At 43.9% G+C, this 21603-nt stretch overlaps 1 protein-coding gene across 1 annotated transcript in view; it reads left to right on the forward strand.

Annotated features, from left to right (window-relative positions):
• Window positions 1-21603, forward strand: part of CLPB (caseinolytic mitochondrial matrix peptidase chaperone subunit B) — a 146616-nt gene that overhangs the window by 15295 nt on the left and 109718 nt on the right. Inside the window, exon 3 of the mRNA XM_036861854.1 lies at window positions 20675-20761. Coding sequence (XP_036717749.1) covers window positions 20675-20761 — 87 coding nt within the window. The remainder of the gene's footprint in view (window positions 1-20674; window positions 20762-21603) is intronic.

Genomic DNA, 21603 nt, shown 5'->3' on the forward strand with positions numbered 1-21603 from the left:
CATCTTTAGGATTCTCTATGTATAGTATCATGTCATCTGCAAACAGTGACAGTTTTACTTCTTTTCCAATTTGTATTCCTTTTATTTCTTTTTCTTCTCCGACTGCCATGGCTAGGACTTCCAAAACTGTGTTGAGTAATAGTGGTGAGAGTGGACAACCTTGTCTTTTTCCTGATCTTAGAGGAAATGGTTTCAGTTTTTCACCATTGAGAATGATGTTTGCTGTGGGTTTGTCATATATGGCCTTTATTATGTTGAGGTAGGTTCCCTCTATGCCCACTTTCTGGAGAGTTTTTATCATAAATGGGTGTTGAATTTTGTCAAAAGCTTTTTCTGCATCTATTGAGATGATCATATGGTTTTTATTCTTCGGTTTGTTAATATGGTGTATCACATTGATTGATTTGTGTATACTGAAGAATCCTTGCATCCCTGGCATAAATCCCACTTGATCATGGTGTATGATCCTTTTAATGTGTTGTTGGATTCTGTTTGCTAGTATTTTGTTGAGGATTTTTGCATCTATATTCATCAGTGATATTGGTCTGTAATTTTCTTTTTTTGTAGTATGTTTGTCTGGTTTGGGTATCAGGGTGATGGTGGCCTCATAGAATGAGTTTGGGAGTGTTCCTTCCTCTGCAAATTTTTGGAAGAGTTTGAGAAGGATGGGTGTTAGCTCTTCTCTAAATGTTTGATAGAATTCACCTGTGAAGCCATCTGGTCCTGGACTTTTGTTTGTTGGAAGATTTTTAATCATTTTCAATTTCATTACTTGTGATTGGTCTGTTCATATTTTCTATTTCTTCCTGGTTCAGTCTTGGAGGGTTATACCTTTCTAAGAATTTGTCCATTTCTTCCAGGTTGTCCATTTTATTGGCATAAAGTTGCTTGTGGTAGTCTCTTACGATGCTTTGTATTTCTGCAGTGTCCATTGTAACTTCTCCTTTTTCTAATTTTATTGGTTTGAGCCCTCTCCCTCTTTTTCTTGATGAGTCTGGCTAAAGGTTTATCAATTTTGTTTATCTTCTCAAAGAACCAGCTTTTAGTTTATTGATCTTTGCTGTTGTTTTCTTTGTTTCTATTTCATTTATTTCTGCTCTGATCTTTATGATTTCTTTCCTTCTACTAACTTTGGGTTTTGTTTGTTCTTCTTTCTCTAGTTCCATTAGGTGTAAGGTTAGATTGTTTATTTGAGATTTTTATTGTTTCTTGAGGTAGGATTGTATTGCTATAAACTTCCCTCTTAGAACTGCTTTTGCTGCATCCCATAGGTTTTGGATCGTCATTTTTTTTGGTCATTTGTCTCTAGGTATTTTTTGATTTCCTCTTTGATTTCTTCAGTGATCTCTTGGTTATTTAGTAACATATTGTTTAGCCTCCGTGTGTTTGTGTTTTTTACGTTTTTTTCCCTGTAATTTCTAATCTCATAGTGTTGTGGTCAGAAAAGATGCTTGATATGATTTCAAATTTCTTAAATTTACTGAGGCTTGATTTGTGACCCAAGGTATGATCTATCCTGGAGAATGTTCCGTGTGCACTTGAGAAGAAAGTGTAATCTGCTGGTTTTGGATGGAATGTCCTATAAATATCAATTAAATCTATCTCATCTATTGTGTCATTTAAAGCTTGTGTTTCCTTATTAATTTTCTGTTTGGATGGTCTGTCCATTGGCGTAAGTGAGGTGTTAAAGTCCCCCACTATTATTGTGTTACTGTCGGTTTCCTCTTTTATAGCTGTTAGCATTTGTCTTATGTATTGAGGTGCTCCTATGTTGGGTGCATATATATTTATAATTGTTATATCTTCTTCTTGGATTGATTCCTTGATCATTATGTAGTGCCCTTCCTTGTCTCTTGTAATAGTCTTTATTTTAAAGTCTATTATATCTGATATGAGTATTGCTACTCAAGCTTTCTTTTGATTTCCACTTGCATGGAATATCTTTTTCCTTCCCCTAACTTTCAGTCTGTATGTGTCCCTAGGTCTGAAGTGGGTCTCTTGTACACAGCATATTTATGAGTCTTGTTTTTGTATCCATTCAGCGAGCCTTTGTCTTTTGGTTGGAGCATTTAATCCATTCACATTTAAGGTAATTATCAATATGTATGTTCCTATTACCATTTTCTTAATTGTCTTGGGTTTGTTTTTGTAGGTCCTTTTCTTCTCTTGTGTTTCCCACTTAGAGAAGTTTCTTTAGCATTTGTTGTAGAGCTGATTTGGTGGTGCTGAATTCTCTTAGCTTTTGCTTATCTGTAAAGCTTTTGATTTCTCTGTCGAATCTGAATGAGATCTTTGCTGGGTAGAGTAATCTTGGTTGTAGGTTCTTCCGTTTCATCACTTTAAATATATCATGCCATTCCCTTCTGGCTTGTAGAGTTTCTGCTGAGAAATCAGTTGTTAACCTTATGGGAGTTCCCTTGTATGTTATTTGTCGTTTTTCCCTTGTTGCTTTTAATAATTTTTCTTTGTCTTTAATTTTTTTCAATTTGTTTACTATGTGCCTCGGTGTGTTTCTCCTTGGGTTTATCCTGCCTGGGACTCTCTGTGCTTCCTGGACTTAGGTGCCATGTTAGGGAAGTTTTTGACTATAATCTCTTCAAATATTTTCTTGGGTTCTTTCTCTCTCTCTTCTCCTTCGGGGACCCCTATAATGCGAATGTTGGTGCGTTTAATGTTGTCCCAGAGGTCTCTTAGGCTGTCTTCATTTCTTTTCATTCTTTTTTCTTTATTCTTTTCTGTGGCAGTGAATTCCACCATTCTGTCTTCCAGGTCACTGATCCATTCTTCTGCCTCAGTTATTCTGCTATTGATTCTTTCTAGTGTATTTTTCTTTTCAGTTATTGTATTGTTCATCTCTGTTTGTTCTTTAATTCTTCTAGGTGTTTGTTCTTTAATTCTTCTAGGTCTTTGTTAAACATTTCTTGCATCTTCTCGATCTTTGCCTCCATTCTTTTTCCGAGGTCCTGGATCATCTTCACTATCATTATTCTGAATTCTTTTTCTGGAAGGTTGCCTATCTCCACTTCATTTAGTTGTTTTTCTGGGGTTTTATCTTGTTCCTTCATCTGGTACATAGTCCTCTGCCTTTTCATTTTGTCTGTCTTTCTGTGAATGTGGTTTTCATTCTACAGGCTGCAGGATTGTAGTTCTTCTTGCTTCTGCTGTCTGCCCTCTTCAGCAACCATTCTGATTGCTGAGAAACATTAGGAACCAATCTGAGTGCCTACCAACTTGTGTGTGCCAGCATCTTCTTGGGCACTGACCTAGCCATGGAGGCAGTGAGACCACAAAACTGCAGTCCCCCAGGGCTCCCCAGCAGGGGCAGCTGTCAGACTGTATCTCCCCACCACCATTGCTGTGGCCCAAGTGCTTCTTCTCCAAAGACCCAGCTCAGTCATGGCCATAACACAAATCCTATCAGTGTGACTGGAACCAGTTGGATTTTTTGCCATGGAGTTTTCCTGGAAACTGAGGAACATAGAGAAATCTAAGAATTTTAAAAATAGTCAAACTAATATGTTACTGGGCTTACCATATTCACTTTGGCAGTTTGCCTCACAGTTCTGCTCTCTCTGTCCTGTTTGAAAAGCCTCCTCAGAAAATCTGACTTTCGAACTTTAAGGTTCTTCTACATCCTGCTTCCTTCCCTCTCCTCCCTTTGGAGCAGTGGTCCCAGGCCCAAAGTCCTCCTAAGGCCGTAAGTGGTTCTCTTCTTGTGACTCTGTCAGTGGGTTTGCTGGAGAGGTTTTCATGTCACTGGCAGGAATCCTGTCAGTAAGGAATTCAGAATCTGAGAAAACAAGGTTTGATTCCCAGCTGTCAGTCTGAGAAAACAAGGTTTGGATCCCAGCTGTGCCATTTGTTAGCTCTGTGACCTTGGGAAAGTAGCCTAACCTCTCTAGCCTTCGATTTTTCATCTGCAAAGTGGGATGATGATTGACCTACCTCACACCTTTGCTGTGAGTATTAAATGAGAAAATTAAATGAGAAAAACCAGCGAGTGCTGTGCCTAGCACATACCAGGTGCTCAGTACGTAGTAGGTGTTGTTTTTGAGTGTTGTTAATTACACTAAGTGTTTGCCCCTGAACTAGCAAAATAAATTAAGATAATGGATAGGATTTTCTGGATAATCTGTTTTTACCCTCTACATTTTTCTTAAGCTCCTAGTGTGCATTCAGAGACCCCAGCGAATGAACACAAGGTAAATGGATATTAAGGTGGAGTAAAAAGACACCCAGCCTATCATGCTTAGTTTTACTACATTTTTTTAGAACCCATGTATATTCAGAGTTTTGTTTAATGTTTATAGCATATTACTTTGACAACATACTTTTGTATATTTTTTACATATATTCGTTATATATGTATATTATAAAGCACATAAAATAATAATATTTTAATAACATTATTAACTATTACTAATAGTGACCAATGTTTATTGAATGCCTTTTTTGAGATAGGCATTATGTGAGACTTAAATCACTAAATCCTTACAACTGTGCAAGTAGTATAGCCCCATTTCATAGATGATGAAACAGAAATTTGGATTGCTTGAGTAATTTACCCAAAGTCACCCCCTTGGAAGTGACCCACCGCTTCATTCTACAGATGAGGAGGCTGTGAGGCCCGAAGCAGAATGGAGCTTGCCTGGGTCACAGTTTCTTCCCAGCACTTTTCCAGGCTCAGGGAGATATTTTGTAGCTCAACAGAGAACCATTTCAGTCTGCCTTACTGGGAGTCTATAAGGTTCCTGAAGATAAATGTCAAATCTAGATCCCTTATCTGTCCTGCCCTCAACTCTGCTCTTCATTGACAGGCCCCACCCCACCCCTGCATTCCTCCCAGCCAAGCCGGCTCCCCTCTGTCCCAAGAACCCCCATTCCAGTCAGAACTGGCTTCTCTAGCCCTAAACACGCAGCTTACTTCTTCCTACCTGTGAGCCTTTGTAGCACTTCCAACTCTACCCCTGTTCTCCTCACACCCCTATCTAGATCCTGTTCATGGTTCATTGCCCCCTTCAAGCCCTTCCTTTTCCAGAAAGCTCACCCTCCCTAGTAATAATAGCTGCCATTTATTAGATACCCACTCTATGTGAGGCAGAGTACCAGATACTGTATATGTATTATCTTCATTCTTTGCTGCAGTATTGCAAAACAGATTGCGTTATAATCGTTTTCCACTTTAAGCTCAGACAGATTTAGTGCTTACTACCCTACAGCTTGTAAGGAGTAGAGCAGTGATTTAAACCGAGTACCACGTGAATGCAAAGTATGTGCTTTTCTCACTGCAGTTCACTGCTTGTTCCAGCCCATGTTGATCTTTCTTATCAACATTCCCACAGCCTTAAAGTCTGAGCCAAATGGTATCATGTTTAGTTTTCACCTCCTTGTCTTTCTCCTCAGTTGCTTCATGCGTATGTCTCCTCACCCAGGCCATGCTGTCACAGCCAGGTAGATGGCACCTCCTCCTGCCTTCACCATAGCTAGTCATACAAGGCTGACTGGGCACTCAGAAAGCACACAGTACAGATAGCGTCTGGCCAGTTGATTGACTGGTTGAATAAAACCTTGTTTATTCTCCAGAGTCTACCCAGCAGGAGGGTACAGCAGCTGGGCAGGCTGACTGGTCTCCAGGATCCTCCATTCATGTGGATGGGAGGCCCAGGAAGGCTGCATAAGAATCCCTCTCTGAGGCTGAGCTGAGGCTTCCATCTCAATGCCCTTTTGTTTGGGAGGATAGCACCCAGGCCTCCCGGGAAGTCTGTGTATTTGACCAGCTTTTGCAGATAGTGTGCAGGGACTGAATGTAAAGCACGAACAATTGGAGGAGGCCCCTGAAATTCCCAGGGGTTCACAGTCCAGCAGGCAGAGCAGTATCCTTCCCAGGGCCAATTGGGACTCAGGTACAGCCCCCGAATGGGTCTGTTAGGACCCAAGGCACTTTTGTCTCCAGCCTCACTTCCTCTCCAGTATTCATGTCTCCTCTTTAGGTTCTCTGATGGGCAACATCCAGCCCTCAGTTGGGCACCTCTAGGTATGAGACACACTCTGCCTCCTGAATGATAAGCAGACTCTGATTGGTCAAACATTTACTCATTCATTTTATTTTTCCTTTTGAGATATAATTTGCATATCATAAAATTCACCCTTTTAAAGTATACAGTTCAGTGGTTTTTTAATATAGTTGTAAGATTATGCAACCATCGCCGCTCTCTAATTCCAGAACATTTTCATCACCATTTCCCCCAAAAAAACCCAGTCCCATTAGCAGTCACTCCCCATTCCCCCCTCTCCCAGACCCTGGCAACTGCTAATTGACATTCTGTCTCCATGGATTTCCCTATATGGGTATTTCATATAAATGGACTCATACAATATGTGGCCTCTTGTCACTGGCTTCTTTCACTTAATATGTTTTAATTAGGTTCATCTCTGTTGTAGCATGTATCAGTACTTTGTTCCTTTTAATGACTGAATAATATTCCATGTATAGATATACTGCATTTTATTTATACATTCATCAGTTGATGGATATTTGTGTTTTCACTTTTTGGCTATTATGAATAACACTATTATGAACATTTGTGTACAGGTTTTGTGTGAACGTATGTTTTTATATCTATACCTAGGAGTGGAACTGCCAGGTCATATGGTAACTCTATGTTTAACATTTTGAGGAACTGTCAGACTATTTTCCAAAGTAACTACACCATTTTAACATTCTCACCAGCAATATAGAATATGAGGGTTCTGATTTCTCCACATCTTTGCCAACGTTCATTATTGTCATTTTTATTAGAGCCATCTTTAGTATGTGTGTAGTGGTATCTCGTTGTGGTTTTGGTTTGCATTTCCTTGATAGCATCTTTTAATAAGTTTTTTGGCCATTTGTACATTTTCTTTGCCATTTATTCATTCTTAAGGCCCATCATGAGCAGTATGCCCCATTTGGCATTGAGAAGGAGCATAAAGATGTATCCTCATGACCTTTGCCTTTCAAAGAACTTTCAGTCTGGTGAGAGAATTGTAATTAGTATGTACAAAAAGTTAAGGCTCCATAGACAAGGGGGCATTTAGTCTGGGCCTGGAGATGGGTAGTATTTGGATACAAGGAGCTCAGTGGAAAGACATTCTGGGCAGTTGGAGTAATGTAAGCTTAAACACTTTGTAATTAGAAAAGTATTATATTTTATGTCATGGTGAATTCTGAGGTAATATTGTGAAAGCACCTGGCATAGCACTTGACACATGGTGGGCTGCTATTATGTAGTTAGCGCTCTCTACTGCTCCCCTCTTTGGTCCCTGCTCTGTCTTCTAGGACTACACAGCTCCCTTTTCCTGTTCCAGACTTTTAAATATTAAGAGACAGAACTCCAAGCCAAATAACCCTTGGTTCTCTAAATTGTGATTTCAAGTCTTCTCCTCATCCTAGTCATTTTCTAATGAAGTAGCCACAAAGTTTTTGGTGCCCCTTCTGAATTCCAGTGTGGCATGACCATTATTGGGAGGAGCAGGGCAGTGATCCCCTTTTTAGAGATTTTAAGAATCTATTAACATGGCCTGAGCTTGCATTAGCTTTCTTGGCAGCTGCATTATACTCCTAGAGTCTGTTAAGCTTGCAGTCAGCCCAGTCTACAGAAAACTAGGGCTTCCTGTACTTCTTTTTTTTTTTTAAAGAATGTAGTTTATTTATTTATGGCTGTGTTGGGTCTTCTTTTCTGTGCGAGGGCTTTCTCTAGTTGCGGCAAGTGGGGGCCACTCTTCATCGCGGTGTGCGGGCCTCTCACTGTCGCGGCCTCTCTTGTTGCGGAGCACAGGCTCCAGACGCGCAGGCTCAGTAATTGCTCACGGGCCTAGTTGCTCCGCGGCATGTGGGATCCTCCCAGACCAGGGCTCGAACCCGTGTCCCCTGCATTGGCAGGCAGATTCCCAACCACTGCGCCAGCAGGGAAGCCCCTTTTTTTTTTTTTTAACATCTTTATTGGAGTATAATTGCTTTACAATGATGTGTTAGTTTCTGCTGTATAACAAAGTGAATCAGCTATACATATACATATATTCCCATTTCTCCTCCCTCTTGCGTCTCCCTTCCACCCTACCTATCCCACCCCTCTAGGTGGTCACAAAGCACTGAGCTGATCTCCCTGTGCCATGCGGCTGCTTCCCACTAGCTATCTATTTTACATTTGGTAGTGTATATATGTCCATGCCACTCTCTCACTTCATCCCAGCTTACCCTTCCCCCTCCCGGTGTCCTGACGTCCATTCTCTACGTCTGCGTCTTTATCACTGTCCTTCCCCTAGGTTCTTCAGAACCTTTTTTTTTTTTTTAGATTCCATATATATGTGTTAGCATATGGTATTTGTTTTTCTCTTTCTGACATACTTCACTCTGTATGACAGTCTCTAGGTCCATCCACCTCACTGCAAATAACTCAATTTCGTTTCTTTTTCTGGCTGAGTAATATTCCATTTTATGCATGTGCCACATCCTCTTTATCCATTCATCTGTCGATGGAAACTTAGGTTGCTTCCATGTCCTGACTGTTGTAAATAGTGCTGCAATGAACATTGGGGTGCATGTGTCTTTTTGAATTATGGTTTTCTCAGGGTATATGCCCAGTAGTGGGATTGCTGGGTCATATGGTAGTTCTATTTGTAGTTTTTTAAGGAACCTCCATACTGTTCTCTGTAGTGGCTGTATCAATTTACATTCCCACCAACAGTGCAGGAGGGTTCCCTCTTCTCCACACCCTCTCCAGCATTTATTGTTTGTAGATTTTTTGATGATGGCCATTCTGACCGGTGTGAGGGGATACCTCATTGTAGTTTTGATTTGCATTTCTCTAATGATTAGTGATGTTGGGGCTTCCTGTACTTCTATAACCTACCAGTTAGATTTGTTTGCCAAGCTTGTTTTAACCAAGACCACTTTAAAGTATTGTATTGCCGTGCAGCTGTGAAAGTGGTGGTGGTAGTATGGAGACTACCACGAAGAAGAAGGGATGGATCTGGCCTGTCTCATCTTCAGTCTAAGAGAAGGAGTCTCTTCCAAGGGAGAAGGTTCTAGACAGCAGAACTAATCAGAGTATCTCCATCTCTCAGATAACCTCCTTTTCACTTAAGGCTTTTCCTTCTTTATCATTTTCTGTCAGTTGGTTAGTTCCATCAGATACTTGTGCTGGCCCCAGGCTAAATGTGGGAAAAAAGGGAAGAAGATGGGATATGTGCCCTGGAAGGCAGTGTGGTTCAGTAGAGAGAGCATGGGGTCCAGTCCCAAGCTGCCACTTAACTGACCATGTGATCTTAAGCAGGTCAGTTACCCTCTCTCTATATGACTCAGGCTCTATTCTCTAATCACAGGACCAGATGAGATTATAAATAAATGTCAAGTGCCTGATGCATAGTAGGCTGCTCAAGAAACATGAGCTCTTTTGAACTCCACCATTCAAGAGCTTTGCAAGACCGGAAGAGCCAAGCATGCAGTGTGCTCACTGACCCTGTACAAACAGCTCTCAGAACACCTGTGATCCTTTAAGCACTTATTTGTGTACTTACTTGTTCCATTTCCCCACCCCCAGTTCATACTGGGAGCTCCTTGTGGGCAAGATCCATGTCTGATTCATCTGTACCCTCAGTGCCCAGCACAGAGCCTGGCCTGGAGAAGGGGCTACTTAAGTTTTGTTACTGGGACAAACCTGAATTAATGAAGGCCAAATTTTGTCCCTACCCATCTAGAGGGCCAGGTACCGTGGTTGGCTTTGCACAGTCCATTCTTTACTGAAAATCTCGTAGGGTTCTGGAGTAGTGGCTCAAGTGCCAACCCAATTTAAGAAATTTGAGCCACTTCTGTGTCTCGTTGCCATAGTATGACAAGCTTCCTATCAACCAGCCAGCTGCCCAGCTGCCCTACTGCCCTCTGTGGCAGCCTAGAGGCCTGCCGTGGTGCCAGTAGGTGGCGCTCACGGCCCTTTCCCACACTTCACTGCCTAGAGAGACTTTGCCTTCTTGTCACCAAGGCAGCTGCTGACTGGGACATAGCTTAGAGCCCAGAGGTACCCAGATGAGAGTGAGGTACCCAGATGAGAGTGCCCTGGACCACCCCCTCCCCTTTCTGGCCTTGTATTGTTGGTTTTTCTGTTTTATTGAGTCCCAGCCATGGCACACACTGCTTGAGGAAGTACAGATGTTTCCCATAGAAGATCCCAGGAGTTCATTAAGGGAATCTGTGCTTCTTCCCATCCTTTCTGGCACAGCTCATGCCTCTGCCTCCAAGAAGTCGTCCCTGTGGCTCTTGCTCTGACCTACACTCACATGGTGCCTTGCTTATATTTTAGCTGTTTGCCAGGTGTGTAGCCATCCAGTGAGCACCTTGAAGACAAGAACACTGCATAATTCATCAAAGTGCCCTCAGTATCCTGCTCAGAGTCCTATAATAACCAGTTTCATGAAAAGTTTGTGGAATGAATAGTTGAATAGGACGTGGTTCCTCAAAAAAATTGTTATCCAAATTGAAGGACAATCTACAAACTAGCCTTACTCTGCAAAAATGTCTATATCATGAATATATATCAAAGAAAAGTTGAGGAACTGTTCTAGATGAAAGGAAACTGAAGGCACATGTAATGCTTGATTCCAGTTTTTTTTTTTTAAATAAATTTATTTATTTATTCATTTATGGCTGCGTTGGGTCTTCATTGCTGCACGCGGGCTTTCTCTAGTTGTGGTGAGCGGGGGCTACTCTTCGTTGTGGTGCGCGGGTTGCTCATTGCGGTGGCTTCTCTTATTGCGGAGCATGGGCTCTAGACGCATGGGCTTCAGTAGTGGTGGCTTGTGGGCTCTAGAGTGCAGGCTCAGTAGTTGTGGCGCACAGGCTTAGTTGCTCCACGGCATGTGGGATCCTCCCAGACCAGGGATCGAACCTGTGTCCCCTGCATTGGCAGGCAGATTCTTAATCACTGCACCACCAGGGAAGTCCCTGATTCCAGTTTTGATCCTGGATTATAGCTGGATCTGGGGCAGAGGGGGGATTGCTATAAAGGATATTATTTGGATAATTGAAGAAATTTGAATATGGGATATATATTAGATAAAAATATTTTATCAATGTTAAGTGTTCTGAATTCAATCATTATTGGTTAGTGGTTATGTAAGAGAGTGTCCTTATACTAGGAAATATTTGCTGAAGTATTTGGGAATAAAGGGGTATAATGTCTAAAACTAACTCTCACATGGTCTAGGAAAAAAGAGAGAAAGAAAAGGAGTGGTAAAGCACGTGAGGGAAAATGTAATGAGAATCCGAGTAAAGGATATACCTGAGTTTTGTGTGTGTGTGCCATTTTTTAACTGCTCTGTAAGTTTGAAATCATTTCAAAATAAAAAGTTAAAAATATTAATAATCTATGCACTTTAATGTGTGCCAAGTTCCTCCTAGAAACTGTAAGAAAGATGGTACAAAGAATGGTCCCTTCCTTGGCTTTTATTCTGTTTAATCCAGCAGTATTCAGTAAAGTTCTGATACAGCTCCTCCGCTGTATGCCTTTTTTTTTTTTTTAATAATAAATTTATTTATTTTATTTTTGGCTGCGTTGGGTCTTCGTTGCTGCGGTGTGGGCTTTCTCTAGTTGCGGCGAGCGGGGGCTACTCTTCGTTGTGGTGTGTGGGCTTCTCATTGCGGTGGCTTCTCTTATTGCGGAGCACGGGCTCTAGGTGTGTGGGCTTCAGTAGTTGTAGCACTCATGCTCAGTAGTTGTGGCTCACGGGCTCTAGAGTGCAGGCTCAGTAGTTGTGGCGCACGGGCTTAGTTTTTCCGTGGCATGTGGGATCTTCCCAGACCAGGCCTTGAACCCTTGTCCCCAGCATTGGCAGGTGGATTCTTAACCACTGTGCCACCAGGGAAGTCCCCTCCGCTGTATGCTTTTGAACACATAAAACAATGGTAATGATGATAGCTAACACTCGGAAGTGCTTACACATACATTATTTCCTTTGGTCATCTCAGCACCCTTGTTAGGTAGGTCTAGCAGACTGATAAAGTAGGATGGCTGAGGTTCAGAGAGGTAAACATGACCTGCCCAAAGTCACACAGCCTGGAAGAGACAGGTGTAGGCTTATATCCACATCAGTCTGTTCCAAGGCTGGTGCTTTCTGAGCCTCCATATCTGTATGTATAAAAGGAAGGATTGGACAGATTGATCTCAGTGGGTCCTTCTTTACATCTGGAAATTTTAAAACTTTATATGATAGGAAGTAACTGGTTATGAAGCCTGCAGGCACATTACACAGCACACCTCATTTGTTGTTGGTGCTGCCTAAGTGCCAGTCCTCCTCCCTCACTGCCCACCCACTGCCCTTTGGAGTAGTCCAGATATGGCTGCGCTGGGATGGGCTACCTCACTGGGAATGGGAGCATCTGGAGAGATTCCTAGGGGCAGGGCCCTGAGCCGGCCCTTGAATGAGAGTGCTCAGTCCAAGCAGTGAAAGCAAAAGATGCTAGAGAGGCCTCATGTCTGTGGAGTTGGAGCACCTGGACCTGCCTGAAGTCAGCTGGCCCAGGCTGGGGTCTGAGAGCAGCATTTCCTCCCTTGCCCCACCCCTCCCAGCCCAGACCCACCGGGTAGATAAGGCACAGATGGAGGCTGTGTGTGGATTCTAGCCCCAGGCGCCTTGCCTCTGCTCAGACAGCAGAGCCTGGTGCTGTTATTACTGTAAACAGGACCTTCTGCGAGGCTCCAGCCAGGGCCCTGTTGCCCAGATAGCAATTATGATTGAGTCTGCATGGCTCACTGCTTCCAGGCCTCTGATGCAGGTGGGACAGGGCTCCCACCCTTCAGCCCCCTCCCCAGCTGCAGCTGAGGGCAGTTCATGTGAAGGGTCCGGAAATCAGTTGGAACAATGCACGATTGAAGTTCAGTGGCTGCTTTATATTGATTGGTCATAAAGAAGAAGGAAGAAAAACCAAGTGGTACCTCCCTCCCCTGAGTGGAAGAGCTGTTAGCCATAATAACTCAAAACTCCTGTATCCCTGTCTGGGACTCCCTCCCTCCTATAAACAGCAAGCCTGAGGAGTTGTCTTTTCTTTGGAAGTCATGCTGGTGCCCGTGTCTGCTAGGAGTTCACTTCTGTTTTGATGCTGTACATATTTAGAATCCTAAGATTTTAGAACTGGCAGGGACTTGAGAAATCATTTAATTCAGGTACCTTATTTTACTGCAGAGAAAAGTGAGGCCCAGAGAGACAGATTTATCCAGGTCACACAGCTAGTTACTGAGAGAGCCATGGCTGGAACCCATGGCCTCCAGCCCTAGGCCTGTGTCTAAGTGTCCTCAGCCCTGAGAGTGAGGACATCTTCCTCACCCACACCTTACACATATACACAGAAGCCTAAGTTCTTGGAAGAAGACAGGCACATGAGTATAGGTGAGAGATTTGTGTAGGGAAGTGCTACAGGCATTCATTTGTTCAACCCCTGAGCCCTCTGGTGTGGGCCGCTGTGCCAGCACCAGGAGTCAAGAAACAAGGCATGTCCTCATTTCTAGGGGGCCATGCTGACTACTGGGAGAGTAGGACAAGGAAACTGTATGACAGCTGTTGATACAGGCTAGCACAGGGCATCATGGCTGCACCAAGGCTGTCTTAGGGAAGGCTTCTGGGAGGAAGAAAGGGTAAGGGTTTTTTTCGTTTTTTTTTTTTTTTTATTTTTTTTATTGGGGTATAGTTGATTTACAATGTGTTAGTTTCTGCTGTACAGCAAAGTGAATCAGTTATATGTATACATATATCCACTCTTTTTTAGATTCTATTCCCATATAGGTCATTACAGAGTATTGAGTAGAGTTCCCTGTGCTATCCAGTAGGTGCTTATTAGTTGTCTGTTTCATATGTAGTAGTGTGTCTCTGTCAAGCCCACTCTCCCAGTTTATCCCTCCCCTGCACCCCCCCCCACACTGCCTTTCCCCCTTGGTAACCGTAAGTTGTTTTATACATCTGTGACTCAGTTTCTGTTTTGTCAGTTGGTTCATTTGTACCTTTTTTTAGATTCCACATGTAAGCGATATCATATGATATTTGTCCTTCTCTGTCTGACTGACTTCACTCAGTATGACAAGCTCTAGGTCCAAAGTTTTTCTTTTCCTAAGAAATTTTTTTTAAAAAGAGTAATAGTATGCTTATTGTTACAAAAAAACAGCAACAGAACTTCAAACAATACAGAAGAGTTCATAGCAGGAAGTGAAAGTTTGAATCCCTTACCCCCGCTTCCCCAAAAGAGGTAACCACTGCTGCCGGTTTGGTCCGTAGCCTTCAGGACTCTCCTGGGTCCCTGATAGACGGGAGCAGCTTTTCTTCCCTTGATTAGTTACTCTCATGTGGAAATCTTCAGCTCTTGGGCTGGAGAACCCTTATTCTACCACTGCCCTTGCCTGGGGATTTGAGACCATCCATTTATCAATCCACAGAAAATTTGGAGCACTTATATTCCAAGTTCTGTGTACACCTTGGATATATCATCCTAGTTTGCTCTGTTGCTTCCTTAAAATGGGGTAGACACTCATTGGAAAATGATGATAGTAATGAAATAGGCTCTTCCATTTGTATAGCACTTTTATTGCATACCAAGTGCTTTTATATATTTTGTCTCGTCGTTTCTTCATGGTGCCCCTGAATGACATATGGAGTAGGGCTGGTGGAGTCCTCTCCCTTTTTTAAACAGTTTTGGAACAGGCTCAGAGAGCACGAGCTGTTACTCAGGTGAGGAGACCAAGCGAGATTCAGAGAGGTTGAGTCACTGGTTCGTCCATGACTACCCACCCAGTAAGTGCCAGAGCCTGCATTTGAACCAAGGTCTCTCTCGCTTATTTTCCTGCCCCTCTCTACTACCTGAGAGTTGTACATGAGCTGGGATTCAACTCTGGACTGCTAGTGTGGTCTCCTCTCCATCATCTACCCTGGGTTTAGTGTCACCCACCACTGCCCTGCCAAGCAGGAGACCTAGTTCATTAGGGAAGGGGCTTCCACAAGTCTGGAGTGAGCCCAGAAAGGCCTGCAGTGCCCACCCTCACTTCTCAGCCCCTGGCCACAGGCAGCTCTGCCCTGAGTGGCAACCTGCATTAAGCCTTTCACTCATCATCTCAGGGATGATGGAATCCTAACCTTTTCGGAGACACCGTGCTCTGTCACAAGCATTGCTCTTTTTAAAAGAGATTAATTCACTTGCCGCATTTTGTCCATTGGTGAAAATCACAGGGGAGAGCAAGGGTGGCTTTCTCAGGCCTCAGAGGCCCTTTCAGCTGCTCTCAGCAGGCATCTACCCGCCCAGCTGGCCCAGGACTTTGAAATGACTGCCCGCTGGGCATTCACTTGCAAAGCAACAAAATGAAATGGAGGAGACCTGGGTTTGTGAAATCCTAAGTTTTGGGACTGCTCTGCACACAGAGGGGAAGTGGGGGAGGGGCCCACCCAGCTCTGAAAGAGGAAAAGTTGTTTGGAGTTGGGGTCACTGTGGTTTTTGTTTGTTCTGGTCCTTCCTTGATTTACTAGGTGCCACCACTCCTTACGGAATTCTGCCATGTGGTGTCTCTTTTAATCCTTACAACTACCTTGCACAATAGGGATTAATAGCTCCCATGTCACAGCTAATAAGTGACAGAGCCAGAATCTGAACTCCAGCCTTTGGACTCCAGGGCCATTGCTTTCTCCTTTACACCTCAGCCCCAGGAGGCTGCAAAGAATGATAGTCAGTATGCTGGGCAGGGCTTAAAAGCTGGTGTCTCACTAAAAAACACTAAGATTTGCCTCCTAGGAATGATCCCTTCAGGTTTGCAGAGCCCTTTCTTTCAGATTTCAGTGTCACCTCTTAAAACCCTAATGGACCTATAAAGAGACTAAATCTCAGAGAGATAATATATCTTCTGTGGTGTGTCAGAGTAGGAGGTGGCAGAACTGGAACTAGAACACAGGTCTCTTGCTTCTGCCCTGTGCTCCTTCTACACTGTTCATTGAAAGGATAGCAAGTTTGGAGAAGCCTTCTCTCCCAGCAGTTCCTCCTCTTAAAAGAAAACCCTGAAAAAAAAAAAAAAAAAAAGAAAAAAGAAAACCCTGCAGTGTACACAGAAAAGGAAACCTCAACATGCTAATATGCATATAATAAGTAGCTCAAAATTATTGGTAATCAGAGACATGCAAATTAAAACAACAATGTGAGATCCCTTTATACCTATTGAACTTGCAGTGATTAGGAAGTTGGCTACTGCCAAGTGTCCGTGGTACACAGGAACACCCCTGTCCTGCTGGTGGGAGGGTAGATGGAGCAGTTGTCCTGTAGGACCCTGGCACTATTTAGTCAAATCAAGTGATATAAACCCTGTAACCCAGGGATTGCACTCCGAGTACATGCCCTGGGAAAATACTCACACAGGTCCAAAAGGGTATATGTAAGTGGATGTTCTTTGAGCATTGCTTTTGGTGGCCGAGGGATGGAGGTTAGCTGGGTGGGTATCCCTGGGAGAGCAGAGAGGGAAAATCTGGTGGATGTGACATAGAGCATTAAGTAGCAACTTACAAATGGAATTATTGTATGAATTAGCAGTATAAACACACCTTAAAATGCAATTATGGACTTCCCTGGTGGTACAGTGGTTAAGAATCCACCTGCCAATGCAGGGGACAGGGGTTCGATCCCTAATCCGGGAAGATCCCACATGCCGCGGAGCAACTAAGCCCCTGCGGGCTCTAGAGCCCACGAGCCACAACTACTGAGCCCACACACCTAGAGCCCGTGCTCTGCAACAAGAGAAGCCACTGAATGAGAAGCCCACGCACCGCAACTGAGAGTAGCCCTTGCTTGCTGCAACTAGAGAAAGCCTGCACGCAGCAGTGAGGACCCAACACAGCCAAAAATAAATAAATAAATAAATAATTTTAAAATGCAGTTATTTGTGAAAAAAGTAATAAACAAATACTTACATGCACATTTTATATACATATATATAAAGAAAAAAAAAGAAAACCCTGCTTGGCTTAGGTCCTGGAAAGCGAGAGCTTCAGTCTTGTCTCCTCCTCAGTAGCCAGTGTGCAGCCAGGCACAGAGTGAGTGTGTGCATGTTTGTTGAATAAATGAACAAAGGAGTGCCTGAAGCCAGCCTGGTTGAACTACCCAGGTCATCCCATGTGACCTTGTGTTAGAATCCCAGGGTACTTGCCAACCTGCCACTACCAACTTGAGGCCAGATCGCTTTGTTCCTTCAAAGAGATAGAAACAGGGTAGCGTGGCAGGCAGAAACCACTCTGTACTGAATACTTGCTATGTGCCAGGGACTGGGCTGGGATCCCTGCAAATTAGAGATTACTGTCCCTATTTGATAGGTGAGAAAACTGAGACTCAGAATTGATTTGCTCAGCATTATCTAGCTGGACCAGAATTTGAATCCAGGTCTGACTTGCTCCAGAGGCTTTTATTCATCTTTTTCTTTTTATTACACTACACTCAGCCCTTAAGGGGCAGGAAGAGGAGGCATCTCAATCTTCTTTCTTCAGCACTGCCTCCAGAGGAGTGCTGCTTCTGGAATTCTCAGGGCTCAGGCAGGGGAACACAGGTCACTGACCCACTAAAGGCATAAAGGATTCTGGCTGCACTGAGTTTCTTGTGTTCATGCGCACTTTCTCATTTCCCTGCCCTAGCTCATCTCCCTTGGTCTGTGTTACAGCAACCTCCAAATTGGTCTCCTTGTCCCCATTTTCTATTCTGTCTCCTTTCAAATTCAGCCTGCTTAAGCTATTCGGTTAATTCTATAATTTCTTTTGCCCAAAACCTTCAATGACAACCCCACTTGCCTATGGTGAGAGTCTAAGGAATGGCAAATAAGAAATACTTCTTATTGGTGGTAGCTGATTGGAACCAGTGTTGAGAAGGATTCTGAGGCTCTTTCAAAGGCTCCATAGGAAAGAGCTGCTGAGAGAGATTCATGATTTCTGACTGAGATACAGGAGGGCAGGACCATAGCACACACATGCCAGGCATTTGTCAACCCTTTAGATTGGGTTTTTAACCTAGGGTCCACTATTGATTTCATGGGGACCTATGAACCCCTGGGCATTGTATGTAAAGAAAGATTTTTTTTTTTTTTTTGAGTGTGTGTGTGCTGTGCACTTTTCTGGAAAGAATCATCAGCTTTGATGATTTATCCTCAGAGGAGTCCATGGCTCAAAAAAGGTTTATGCCCACTGCCTTGGCCTCCTAGCTTGGCTTTTGAGGCCCTGTGGTAGGCCTTGCCTACCTTGGCAGCTGCCTGTTTCTGTGCTGCTAACTGTCACACAGATGGATCTACCTGATGGTCTCTGAGTATACTTTCTCATCCCTTCCCTGCTTCTGAATAGTATCTTGTGTCTTTTGTCTTGACTGGCGTGCACTTCCTCCCTCTTCTCTAAATTGTTCCTATTCTTCAAGGCATAGTTAAAGTCTTTTCCCTCAGAAACCTCTGATCAGCCCTTCCTGATTTTCTAGTCTTATAGACTGAGGGCCAGAGAAGTGCAGCCATCCAACCAGAATCACAGTTAAAATCAGACTCCAGTCTCTCAGTTCTCAGAAACTTGCGCTCTCCACAGCACCACTTGGCCTGCTAAACAAGGGAAGGTTTTGTGCAAAGGGGGATTTCTGTCTCAGAAAATTATCCCCAGGGTTCTTAGCCTCTTTAACATCTTTGGCTATGGACAGTTGTTTCTGCATGAAGGATGCTTAACAGTGTATGTGGTAAGAGGAAGAGGCCCAGGACTTTGACCAGAAGAAACCTTTCAAACTAGAGGTGAGAGAAGAGGGTTTCCCAACCTCCTCTCTCAACACTTTCCTCTCGCACTTCATGCCTGAGTCGTGCCAGACCTCTTTCAGGGCCTCATATACCCCATGCTGCCTTCTACTCTGATGAGAGGCTTTACCTCTGCCTGGAACACTCCTTCCCTCCCTTGCCCGCTTTTGTCTGGCTAACTGTCTATCATCACTTCCTCTGAGAGGTCTTCTGGGTCATTAAGGCTAGGTTAGGTTCCCTGGTTGTACATTTGCAACTTGAGGCCCCCTTCCTAGCACTCGTCTGATGTGTAGTGATGTGCTTGCTGGTCTGTCTTCCCCTCAGGCTTTGACAGTGCCTGTCTCATTCCCTGCATCAGCACAGGCTGAGTGAACGAATGAGTACATGATGTGTCTCTTCATCCTCCCAAGCCTTCATCACCTGCTTACTTCAGCAGCACAGAGGTTAGGCTTGGCTTGGTCCAGAGGGGCATTTACTACAGATTATGGCATAAGAATGGTGCTAGGACTCAACCCCAAGCCTCTGGACTCTGCCAGTGCCCTTTCGTCTAGAACGCACTGAAGAGTAGACAGCTTCCCAGTTCCCCCTAATGCCCATTCCTCATAAGCAGCTCCTGCCTTGTTGGTGAAACACTCTTGACTTTTGGTCTCCCTGTTTCCTGGCCTCCTACAGCACTTATGGTGGGAAACCACACACGACAGCCTTTGGTTTCCTGCTATCCTGAGTCCTCCCTCCACAACTAAATTCCTTAGGGCAAACCCCATGTCTTCTCCACACCCCCATCCCAGAATTCAGCACAGGACCAAGCACGTGTCATGCTGATTTGCTGGAGTCCATTTAGTCTTTTCTCTTCCATGTTACATGGAGTCAGGTTCAGTGTAGAGGAAGGTTGGTGAGGTGAGAAGGATTCAGGCTGCAGAGCCATTATCGACTTGGGTTCCAGTCACTGTACTGCCCCTTAACTAGCTTTGTGACCTTCAGCGAGTCATTTCACCTCGCTGAACTTACTACCTCATCCATGAAAAGAGGAGATTAATACCAGCTCCTTAAGCTTGTGTGAAGAGTGAATGAGAGCGTGTATGTAAAGTTCTGAGGCAGTTCCTGCTTGTAGGAGGTTCGCAGTAAGAGTTGGTTCTCTTCACTCTCCTTCTCTCTATCCACCCCCACATTATAGGGCTCCCTGCTACTGGGACCCAGAATTCAGGCTTTTAGTGTTATACTTAAAAACTTGTGTTAACAGCTACTGAGCTCCTACTGTGTGCTAGGCACTGGCATATAGAGTCAAATAGGTTCATACGGACTTTCCTAGAAACCTAATCTAGCATTTCTAACATTCTTTCCATCTTCCCTTGCATTCAGAGTTCCAATTTCCAAACAGCGACCATACAGATAAACTTGAGAAGTAGGATTCTTCTGTAAACTGGGAGCTACATAGATGAGAAGTATCATTGGGCATTTGGTGCTAAGCATGGGGAAATTCTAAGGAAGGAGGAGAGATCTGTGGACTGGATGAGTCAGGAAAGCCTACTTGGGAGAGAGTCCTCAAGCCAGGGTTGTATCCCATTGTATGAAAGTAGGTTTAGAATAGGCAGAGAGGCAGGGAGAGAGCATTCTGGACAGAGGGGAAGGCACATTCTTTCCTCAGTAGGTTGGGAGAATGACAGCAGAGGCAGACTCATTTAAGGGAAGAGGGAGAGAGGTAGGAGAAGCCTGGGGTCAAGGGAGAGTGGCCAGAGGAGCTGGGATGGGTATTTAGTTCTCAAAGCCCTATAACTATTTCCAAATTCATCTAGCCTCCCTGTTTATTGATTTTTCATTTCTTCCACTCTTATGTCCATGATAAGCCATACACTGAAAATATTTCTCTCTCTTTCTAGGCTGTTGTCAGAAGGTGCTGATGTCAATGCAAGGCACAGACTTGGCTGGACAGCACTCATGGTGGCAGCCATCAACCGAAACGACAGGTGAGAGATCTCCTTCCACATGGGGCTCCCTTTGCCAGAGCTCTGCAGACCACGATCCTGAACCCTCTCCCACCCTTGCCTGTCCCCCTGCTCTCTTCTCGAAAGGCAGGGAAATGGACTTAGCCTAAGGTACTGGTCAACACCTGGTGCAATGGAAAGTATAGGAGATGTGGAGAGGAAAGATGTAGCTCTGGATCACAGCTCCATCGTTCATTGACTTTGTGACCTTAGGCGAGTCATTTGCTTTACTGAAGCAACAAAATGTTTGAAAGCCTGTTGTAAGTGGTTAAGTGTACATGTGCAAGTTATCATCATGATTCTGTTATCATTATTCATGCTGAGCAGTCTGCAGTCACTGTCCCCAGCAAGGGTTCCATTGGGCTGTTCCTTTGGAAGTTCTGGTAGAAACTAGGGAAGGTGGGGGCGTTCCTTCCCTCTCATTGGAGGCCCTGCTGTTTTCCTACACACTTCCCCATTCCCCCAGCATGCAGCTGTTGTGTAAAGATTGAAACAGTCTACTTTGTATAGAGTTATCTCTACTTCTTACAACCACCCACAAGATATGTATTATTATTTTTCATTTTGCAGCTGAGAAAACTGAAGCCCAAAGAGGTAAGGTGATTTGTCTAAGGTCACACAGATAGGATTTAGAACCTGGTCTGACTGCCTGCAGAGTTTGTGTATTTTACTGTACCTCACTGCTGCCTTCCACTGCCAGATCCCGGGATTGGGCTGGATGCTGCCATTACATCGCAGTCTCTAGCTGTGATTGTGCAAAAGAATTGATTGAAGAAGAGCAAAAAGAGATGCTTTCTAAGAAGGCAGACTGGGTGCTTTAGTAA

This window comes from Balaenoptera musculus, chromosome 8, assembly GCF_009873245.2.
Source record: "Balaenoptera musculus isolate JJ_BM4_2016_0621 chromosome 8, mBalMus1.pri.v3, whole genome shotgun sequence".
Taxonomy (NCBI): Eukaryota; Metazoa; Chordata; class Mammalia; order Artiodactyla; family Balaenopteridae; genus Balaenoptera; species Balaenoptera musculus.